Source organism: Larimichthys crocea, chromosome I (genome assembly GCF_000972845.2).
Source record: "Larimichthys crocea isolate SSNF chromosome I, L_crocea_2.0, whole genome shotgun sequence".
NCBI classification, from domain to species: Eukaryota; Metazoa; Chordata; class Actinopteri; family Sciaenidae; genus Larimichthys; species Larimichthys crocea.
Genome location: NC_040011.1, coordinates 25,921,931 through 25,933,104, shown reverse-complemented (window position 1 = coordinate 25,933,104; position 11,174 = coordinate 25,921,931). Strand labels below are relative to the sequence as shown.

At 39.9% G+C, this 11,174-nt stretch overlaps 1 protein-coding gene across 7 annotated transcripts in view; it reads right to left on the bottom strand.

Annotated features, from left to right (window-relative positions):
• Positions 1-11,174, bottom strand: part of diaph2 (diaphanous-related formin 2) — a 365,580-nt gene that overhangs the window by 61,408 nt on the left and 292,998 nt on the right. For all 7 annotated transcript variants that reach the window (XM_027277405.1, XM_027277412.1, XM_027277414.1 and 4 more), the window contains one exon: positions 4,849-5,013. In XM_027277405.1, the coding sequence (XP_027133206.1) occupies positions 4,849-5,013 (165 nt within the window). The remainder of the gene's footprint in view (positions 1-4,848; positions 5,014-11,174) is intronic.

The following is an 11,174-nucleotide window of genomic DNA, read 5'->3' as shown; positions in this document are numbered from 1 at the left end:
ATATATATATATACACAGTATTACGTATCACATGGCCATCTTGCTTACTCATTATGTTCCTTCAGTCTGGTGATAACAAGTAGTTGTATTATTAATGCATCTTAGTAGCTGCGGTAGATATTTTTATTTAAAACTGAAGTAATGTTTGGAAGAATTTTTTTATTCTTTTTTTACTAATGGCTACCAATTAGTGTAATGCAGTACGGCACAATGAGAGGGATTTTGTTTCTAAACTAACTAATCCAATTAAAAAAAGTTCTTCAACAACATAAAGATTAAAACCAACCACGGTCACAAAGCCTTAGAAAAAGGATAAAAATAAGAAGAAAAAAGATACAATACAAAAAAAGACGCACATCAGAACAGCACTTCAAACTAACCCCAGAGGTCGAAAGATGTTTCCCTTATGATTATCTTGATTCTACCTAAAAACTTGAATAAAACCTTGCAGTTCAGAGGCCGTGTTTATGACTGGCTCTGTGCCCTGAACCTCTCTGGTGTGAAGTAGGAAAATATGGTGCAGGTACTCTATACATATTGCTCAGGGAGGAATGCAAATTTAGACTTTCGAGTTTTTGTCAAGAAAACAAAACAAAAAGTCTGGTTTTGCATAATAGCACCTTAATGCCAGGTGGGCTTGTCAACAACACTATTGATGCACCACATTCATGTGTTCAGGCTCATAGAGGCCATGAGGTGAAGTAAGTCTGCAGAGATGGAGATTATAAATACTCCTCTATCAGTACCTGGCTGGAAAAGTGAATTCTGTGCAACCCACAGGTCCAATCTACCAACAAGGGCCAGGCAGCCTTTTCCCTTTCCAGGTCTTTTCTTTCAATAATTCATGAAACGTGTTTGCTGTTCTTCCTTGACCCTGCACAACACAATACATTTCCCACAGCATGGCTCCCCTCCCATGCATACAAGTTTGCCAGTCTAGTGAGGGAGCAATGAGTATTTCCAACTGCTCAGTTGCACCAGTGATCTCACACAGAGAGTGTCACTGCTATATCTCATTTGAATTTTACAAACACTACAGCGCCTGGGCTTTAAGCAGCAAATGTGTTTATTAGCCATCTGTTACACTGAGTGCCAAGATGTGGGGGGAAATGGCTTCAAGAAGTTATAGGTTACAGATTGTGAGACTTCTGCTCTGTGGTATAGATGTATTCCCATATTGATAGGTGACCTCTAAAATCTGGTGCAATGATTTTTATGACTGTGTCACACCAGTGGAAGCAAAAGAAAATACTGAAGAAACACGGCACATTCAGCAGGAAGGTGGGGAGAGTGGCACTTTCAGAGCATCATCTTCAGTATTATCAGCGTGATTATGATAATTATTGTCATATTGTGAAGGAATTAGCAAGCTTTAGAAATATCTAATGGGCTCAAAAGTGGTCGGATGCACCCACACACACGGAGACACACACAAATCATTGTTCTAATCTCATAGATGCTCTATCTTGCTACTTTGCTATCCCGGTCTGAGTCTTTTTAGTCTTATTAGAAAGTCACTCAATTAACAAGGAAGACTGTTAGTACATCCCAGCCCATCTGCTGCGCTTTGATAACTCATTAATGGAAAAATCCTCACCCCCCATGCTCCTGGTCAGGATTACACATACAGACCCTGCGATTGCATTTCACTCATACTCCATTTCAGAATATGGCAGCAGCATTAAATTAACAAATTGTTTGACTCTTTGAATACTGACTCCATGTGCTGGAATCAAATAATATTTCATTGGCCACAGGAAAAAAAGAGAGAATAGGACGGAGGAGAGAGAGAGAGAGAGAGAGAGAGAGAGAGAGAGAGAATGAAACAGAAGGAAAATAGAGTTAATGGATTCTCTTATCAGTTACATTCAGTTCAGTGAGGACTGTCTGTCAATGCGTTTACTCAAATGCCTCATGTCGGTCGGGTGCATTAAGTCCTTGCTTTTTAGTAAAAGCAATTTAGGGTGACTGTATTGCAATGGAATTCTTTAATACTGCAGATGCTTTGTGCTGTGAATGCAATACACAGGGCAACGCAATAGAGGGAAGTTGGCGAAGATGTTTTGTCTGAGTCAAACAACTCAATGTCTCAATATTGAAATAAAAGTCCGGGGCACACTTGGCATATCAAGAAGTTAAATTCAGGCCTCTTCCTTTAAATTATTAGCTGCCAAGATGTCATAGTTTTTTATGAAATTTGCCATTTTTGGAAGAAATCAGTGATGATTAATGTGGGCCAACTTTGTCAAAGATAAATAAGTAGCAGACATCTCCCCAAAAATCATTCACTGACAAGAAAAGTTAAGGAATAAGCTGCAAAGAAGCTAGCTCAGTTGTTTTCACAGGATAAGAAACAAAAAAAAAAGAACAACATTCAAGTAGGAACAAGCATTGATTCTTTGTGCTCTGCAAGCAGATGGGATTAGCCTTTCTGTCAGCAAACTGAGAAGCCAAAAACTATAAATAATATCTGAAGAAATATGGTGATTAAAGGATTGTTTTCATATGAATACATTTACTTATAACCAGCCCCCCCCATTTCAATCACAGCACTTTACCCCCTCACTTCCCTCCCCTTATCCATAGCAGGGAAGTTTAAATCAGTAATAAAATATTCATATGCAGCTATTTGCTTGAGAGAATAATTTATTTTCTTGGGTGGATGCCTCTTTTAGAGATACGAAACTCTGGAATCCTTGAGGGAGCGTTGTGTTGTGTGCTGGTGCACTTTGATCAGACGGAATGAAAAGTTTCAGATGGGGATCAGAGTAAAGAGGGGGAAAGGATACAGACAAGGGGACTTTGTCATTCACATTAATGGATTGTGAAGAGTGAGAGCATGCCTCCTGGACAACATGTCATCATCCTGACACCGGGAATTTTCAAGGGAGGTTCCAGGAGGGATGGATAGACCCCAGAAGGTAGAAAAGCAAAGACACTTGAGGGAATGTTTAACAGCCGTGTGTCTACACAGGGAAAAGAAGAACGCTTACTATTTTCTGAGAAGATGTGGTGTTTACTTTGTCATTACTATTACTTCTTATGCAACTTATCCGCTTTATTCTCTGCTCTCAGAAACTACATTTCCTTTAACACCAGCAAGAAGCATAAGGTTTTGTTTTTTTTTACTTTTATTCATAGCAAATTCATATTTCACGTTTACCTCAGTAGTCTTCACACTTGTATACTGCTTCTACTTTAATGGCAGGTATATAGAGAAAAATGTAAATATGTTATAGAATGGACACAGTGAATCAATAGCGAACAAATGTGTCCCCTCTAATTTTGGCATCAGGAAATTTTAATCATTCTACAAAATCTTTTTTTAGCCATACACAAAGTAATTTTAAACTCTCAGGTGCAAAGTGAAATGCTATTTCATTAAGGACTTGGAAATTTTAACCTCCTCTCTGGACTCATTACCCCCCAAAAAATCTGGCAAGATCTGAAATGCCCTGTTGTGACATCACATGCACACACACACACACACCCACAAGCAGTTGCAAGTTAATGAAACTATGTTTAACGGGTTAAGGGGCTTGCATGAGCCTCTTTTATCAGTAAGACACTGCCATTATACTTTCTCCTGTTCTCACCATTTCGACTTTGAAATAATATATTCTAATCTGTTTTATAACTTTGTCTTTTTCTTACAGCTCCCAGGTCAGCACTTAGAAAAAGAAGAAAAAAGTTCATAAGTATCTACTTTTAAAAGTTTTGTTCTACAGGTATAAACGTCTGACACTTTGCATTTTTGCTTCCGCTTTGGATTTACAATATAGTACATGTAGGTGTAAAATATGCACCGTGAGCTTCAATCCATACTACCTTCCATACTACCTATATTATAATGAAAAAATAAATAAAACTACCAAACTTTTTGACAAAAGAACACTTTACTTTAATCTAATCCTTATCTAGCATATAAGCAGTATATGAACATTTAATAACTGGAAATACTAGATATAAGGAAAGCATTTGTTAATAAGCACCTGCTTATGACATGGCATTTAATACGTGTTTTTAAAAAAAAAGAGAGAAATTGAGGGATTTAAAGCACAGTGTTACCAAGATACCTATATTCAAAACCTTCCAGACTAAGATGTCATTGAAGAAAATAGCTTCAGTGACTAAAAAGAGCTTATGTTGTGATGGTGGGGAGAAAACAGAATCTCTGTCAGAGACAGTGGCGTTATGACACACTAAAAGATGACATATGGAAGGGAATCACACAGCAGGTGAGCGTTCTTGCAACAACTTAAAAGAAAAAATGAAAAGCATGTCAGGGCCAACCAAGGGAATATAAAGCTCAAAATAAGTGGCCAGAAAACATGGTGCGCTCTCCCAAACCAAAAACTTTCTGGGATTTTTTTTTTTTACGATGAGGGAAGTGAAATCACCCCCAGAACTGAAACTAGCAGCTCAAAAGCACAAATCTTGATCTTATCAGCTGACTGGGAGGAAAATGTTTCTACCCTTGTTGCTCACTTCCAAATACAGTTGTATAAATGTCCTCTGTGGCTCTGGAGGAGATCTGTCAAGTCTGAGAAAACAACCCCAGTGCTGTCATAGTGATGTCAATGGGGTTATATCGACTTGAAAGCAAAAAATATTCCAGATATTATAAGCCTGAGTAAGTTTGATCAAAATGCATGCATTCTGTTCTCATTCATTACACACTGGGCGTTCAATGACACCCAATGTGTGCGAGCAAGTGAAAGTGTGTGCAAAAGAATGTGCGTGTGTGGGTGGTGGCTTCTGGTAGCCTGTTTGTGCGGCTACTTTGTAAGAACAGTAAACATGACATTTTTCAAGCACATGCAGACGTAGCATAAACTCTATACTTACCATGAAGAGGATACGGAAGTTGGCGAGCTCTCCGAAGAAATCCTCCACGCTGACCGAGTGGGGGTCAAAGGCAAAAAAGCTGCCTATGTTCTCGTAGAGCTTTTGCATGTTCTTGTGCATCGTGGACAGTTTTTCATACTGCTCCCGGGCATGCTTGCAGAAGCCGTGAGATGGACAGAGTTAAGGGAAAATGAGAAAAACATGCCTCACATGTATTAAAAAAGCATTAGCGATTTAACGATACCTCACAAATATGTTTGTCTACGGAAAAAAAAACACAAGCCATTGTGAGAAACGATCACTTCAAAAGCTTTATAGCATTCAAAAAGCCTACCTGTATGTCAAGGTCAGCAAAACAAAACGCTGGATAAAGAAGGGTCAGAGACAATCTAATGTGCCATTACAATAACCTCTCCAACTCACTTTGGAGTCAATGGCATGGTGAGCTAATAGCTGCAGCCCTAGAGTAATGGAAAGGTGTTTTGTAGTCAGCAGCATGACACAGATGGTTGCTGCAAAAGCTGATTGCAGTCATTGTTCTATTGTTTCTCCCAACAACAGTGGGGTCAGGTTGTTTTGAACCTCACAGCTCACGTCGCACTGTGTAATTTACTGAACAGGCGGAGCACTTTTCTCCCGGTGAATGGCTATTGACAGCCGGCATCAGTTAAGCATTATCACAGCAGCTACTGACCTCATGGAGACTGTGCTTGGACACTCCAAGACTTACAAACTCTGGGTGGGATGAGACATTATATAACTTGCATACACATCAGTATACTTGCTTGCAAACACAGGCAAGAATAGGGGGGAAAAAAAGGTGCTAGTTTCAAAGTGTCTGTAATGGTGTCCAACACCTGCTGTGTCTTCAATCATTTTCAGCTTTCTACTTAAGAGGCTACAGTTATTATTACAGCTATAATATCTGCAATAGCTCAAAGATTATCACTATGATGTGAAATAAAATTATTACAAATTTGCTTTCATTTTTATAGCTCGGGTCATCAGTTCTATTGGATATTACGACATTGTACTTGTAAGTAATTGCTGAGATCTCAGAACGTGGCAAGATTTCTAAAAATAGGTCCATCGGAGAAACAAACATGAGCCGTCAGATGTTCAGAGCGGTTAAAAACACACTGATCACTTTATTTTAGGTAAAGGTAATCAGATATTTCCTGGAAAAAAAACAACAACAACAAAAATAAGTATTGTATTTCTCTTTTTGCAAATAATTTTGACTAACCTGTGGGTTTGTACATTACATGTATGGTTGTCTAGCTGCTCATATCTGGTCATTTTTAATAATACTGCTTTCTCCAGATTTTACCAATAACTTTGGTAAATAAAATGCAGTCATAACAGATACAACTGATGGGCGAAGCTAGAAAATCTAACCAAATTGTACAAAACCATAGCTTTCCTTTAAGGGTATCACAGCATATACTGCATATACAGCATATCTGTATCTGTGTCTGAGTTCTGTATAACTACTAATTTAAAATTTCAGTGAATAAAGTGCATGAAGTGGGTTAAAGGTATAATAAAAGTCTTGAATCAGAATGAACTCATGTTCTTTCGTCAAGTTAAATATGCGCGATCTGTGCGACTGACTCTGATACATTCTTTAATTTAACTCATAATAAATAAATTGGCTTGTTATTGTCGAACGATAAAAAGAAGCATGACTCTTTGCTTGTTATGCTTACCTGCAAAAGCTGCAGCTCTCTGTGCCATGGGTACAGTTTTAAGCAATTAGTGCTCATATGCAGTCGCCTTGGCAACATACACAGGCTGGTGGTACAGTACAGCACATACAAGTAAATATTATGTGAAAGCCACTCTCTATTCTGGTTTGTTCTGTCATTTTGGTTATGTTGAGGTCCAGAAATTGATCTGTGTGCCTAGGCAAGTTATGAACTCATGTGTATATAAATAAAACATTCACATTTGCCTATATGTGTGAGCTCTTCCTGTGCATGCAGTGTATGTGAGTGTGAATGTGTATAAAAAGCTAAGAGGGAATGAAAGCACTGACAGCGTAGGATGGTTGAATTACCTCCCTGCAAGCTAGCGTTGACCAAAACACAGCAGCGATGGCACAGTCCAGGTTAGCAGCAAGCCCACACACACAAGCCCGGTGGACGGACTCATCTTCCTGTCTTCCCTCCTCTTCCCTGTCTCTATCTCCTCATCTGCCTGGACCTGATTTATCCCCTTGCTTCTGTCAGACTGCCTTTATCTCTTCTTTTGTCCGCCTCCCCCTCACTCCACTTGTGTGTGAAAACTCAGGGGCCCGACTGATAGATGTAAAAGTGAAACTTTGCCAAAGAAAGATATCTTTTCAACATCCAAACTCCTGACAGAGTTGAACTGTAGTGGAGTTGTATTTGTGTGGTTTAGTCTTAAAATGATCAATGTGAAGAAAAATCTCTTTCTAGGGACCAATCTACCATGCAGCAACACCATATGGTGCAATGTCATTTAATAGTCAAACTGAACCTCAACGCTGTTCCCTAAAATACTGCAGTCTGCTCTAGTGCAAGACGAAGCCTCATTTGAAATTCAACAATGCCTAATTGGTCAGAATGGAAAATTGACTTTCAAAGGGGAAAAAAAAGAAATGATAGTAAAATCATTAATGGATAAATATTTAAAATGCTAAATACAAAAATCAGCAACAAGTTCAGGCCAAAAAGCAAGGCGAATATCAATGTGTCAATTCAGCAGCAAAAGGCATGTTGATATTATTCTGGTTATTAACAGCATTTAGATGCAATACTGATTCCACTCTCCAGCCGAGTCCAAAGTGCTTTTAGCTCAGGAAATGTTCAGGCCGCAACTGGTAGTTAAAAAACATTGAAGCGGTGGTTACTTTTGGTGCTTGTTGTGGTTTGTGGCTCTCTGCCCCCGCCCCCCTCTCAGTTTCTCACACACACTCAATACACGTGTATGCACACGCACAGTGGTAGATGTGTCCCGCTGGGGACTGGACTGAGGCTGGTTGGGCTTTTGCTCCTTGTATTTCCACATCAAAGACATGTCATATTGATGGAGCCTGACACACATTATCCTGCAGCAACACAACCGGTATGGTAGAGGCTTCATCAAACACATACAGACGCAGAATGAACAGGCAAACACACACACACACACACACACACACATATATATATATAGTACACATGCACACAGTCACAAACCCAGTTTTTGTCTCTCTGTCAGGTTGTCCGTTACGCTTTCCTTTCCCTGAGTTTCCAGAGTAGCCTTTATTGTCTCTTCTTTTCCAAAGATAAATCTTTCTTTTTTTTTTCTCTATTTCTTTCTCCTTTCTTCCTGTCCACCACTGTCTCTTTCAAACACTCCCTTTATAATTCTCTTTCTTCATTTCCCCTTGATATTCTCACCATTAAAGTCTTTCACTCAAACAAGAACTCCCTTCTTTCTCTCCTGCTCGGAGTGAACTTTCAGAAGCACACTGTCTGAGCTGTGTCTGGTATTCACGTCACTTTGGCTTGAAGCAGAGGCAATGGGTCTCAAGGTAAAGCATCGCGCTGCCTTTGGTCGCCCCGACTCTGTTTGTCAGTCTCTGCTCTCCTCCTCTAGCTATCCTCAGAGAGGTGCTACCGCCTGCACCTCCTGTGCACTGAACCTCACCAACGCAGAGCTAGACTATTGCTCTAAGGCTGGAGGGCTCAGTGCTCCGAATGTGGATGCTAAGAAAGATATCTGTGGAGTTTTTACTGGATTTTATGCTAATGATAATATTAAAACACTTAATTTTGCAAATACGGGGATTGGACTTGGATTTTGTGAATGTCTGCATAGGAATTTCTTAGTATTTCAATAACTGAAGCTGGTACAACTGTAGGATAAACAATCATAGTTCACTCTACATATCACACTGAGGCTCTGACAGTGTCATATCAGACAGCGTTGCTTTAAAAAGACAATGTTAGATGTGAAATGTGATGTCAATGGCAGCACTCCACTAGCTCATGTTTTTATAATTCTCTCTCTCAAATCTCTTGTTGGTGCCAAAATCCACCCTGTCCTTGTAAAAATCTAGAATTAGTTCTTTGTCCTGCCACAGTGTCCTCATTACTGTGTTTAATCAGTCACTTTTTATCTGTGTGTTTGACGTGCCAGAAAGGGTACATTTAACATCAGTAAGCTGCGATTAAGGGCGCTCATTTTTAACGCCAAAGTGACATCAAAATCATATCCAAGTCAGACTTACCCTAGATGAAAAAAAAAAAGGGGGAAAGAGGAAGTTTTTTTGGAGCCATGCTCCATTCAATTTCACGATAAAATCCCAGAGAAGAGGGAGAAAAAAATCCATTTATGAGCCAAAATAAAGTTAAAACAGTCTTCACAATGGCCACCTATGAGGATGGCAATAAATTACCTGGTTTGTTTACCTGTGCGCATGAGAGAGTTATTAAAGTGCTGCATAAAACCCTACAATGGGGGCCCAAAAAGCCCCCTTAATAAATCTCCTGTAACCTAGTTGCATTAATGTTTATTTAATGCTTTTCCTATGTGCTTGCTGTCCCCTCCATCCAAGGCCCCACACTAAGCCTGCTTTTCTCCAAACCCCACCATCCCTGCTCCCTTTATCCCCACACCTACTGCCAACAGCCCCTGTGGGCCAAATTACACCAAAGCTGCCCACTGACTGGACACAACCCATCATGTTGAGACTGAGAGGGGGATGAGAGAGGGATGAAGGAATGGAGTACAGTACAGTCACAGGGCACTGAGTGAGAGTGAGAACATGGAATAGTACAGTAGATGTAAAAAGTAATTCTAGCAACTCAGTGAATGTATGCACAAAGTTTTTATCTGATTTTTATTAGAATAAATCTAAAATTCTTTGTGTTGGCTGCCTGCTTCTTTTATTTAAAAAGTTCACATTTTTTTGCTAGCATTGCTTTTCTCAACTTTACACAAAGAGAGTAAAAAATGAGACGAAGTGAGAGAAAGAGTAAAGCAAAGCTTCATTAATACCGTGATGTTAGGTTCACAATAATTTCTTCCCCATTAGCCAAGAACTGATATTATAATATTCCTCTCCACACGGTATGTCAGGTTTCTAAGTGAGGAGGACAGAACCATTCTGTTGTGTGTGTGGTGTTACAAGCAGAGGAAGGTCCGTAGGGCGAACAGGAAAGAGGCTGACAGCGTTCTGAGTTTGGGCCACGGCGCAGACACCAGGGCTCTCAGAGGGAATTAGCAGAGCAGCCAGTTCTGGGAAATTGGGATGTGACCTGGTGCTGAGGTGGATGGAGGAGGAGGGAAATGTCTGAGACGAAGAAGCAGGGAGGGTATAGTGAAGAGAGGGAGGGCGGGAAGGACAGAGGACGATTGAGATGCCAAAATTTAAAGGAGACAGTGTACTTTATGTGTAAAGCAGTGTCACATATGTGAATGTACTGAATGGAATTAAAGGGGCAGTCTGGACCGGGCCAGAATTACAGTTCATGAATGATGTCAAAGACATCTATTTAACATGATGCATTTACTGAAATTAGTATGCAGAATTACTAGCTTCGGAACATGCTTTCTTGTAATACCACTTGTACCTCAAGAGGCAATAGTGATACACTGCAGTTTTTAGTCTGCTCTTCGTCTGACATGAGGACAAAGTAGTAAAGAAGCAGGCAGAGCGGACGGAAAGAGCTGCTGCTAGCTGACAGACAGCTGCTGAAGCTGGGAACCCTGACTTCCCAGGGGAGCTCTTGGGGAATAAAAATCCAGAGTTATGCTGGATACTGCTCTGATCTGGAGCCACTTAACAGGTAGAAGGAGAAGAGTTCAGAGTTTATTTTTTATACTTTTGACATTTAAAAAATGTATTTCTTTCTACTCTTGGTGCAGACAGCCAGTGATGTTATTGTAGCTGTCTGTGGGCACGCAAAGCTCCATGATACTACAACCCCGATTCCAAAAAAAAGTTGGGATGCTGTGTTAAAAGTCAATAAAAAAGAGTGCAATGATTTGCAGATCCATTTCAACTTCTATTCAACTAAATACAGTACAAAGTGAACATATGTTAAAATTTTTTTTGTAAATACACATTCATTTGATGACTGCTCCACCTCAAAAAGTTGGGATAGGTGCAACAAAATCCCATGAAAGGGTTATCATTCAGTGGCCAACCAATGCAAAACATTGCAAATAGTCCAAGAGCCTAAGAACAATATTTCTCTGAACGAAAGGTGCAAGGCCGAATACCAACAGTGAAGGCCGATGATGATCTTTCAGGCAGCATTGCCTTATAAACAGACATGATTGTATAAAAGATATTACTACATGGACTCGGA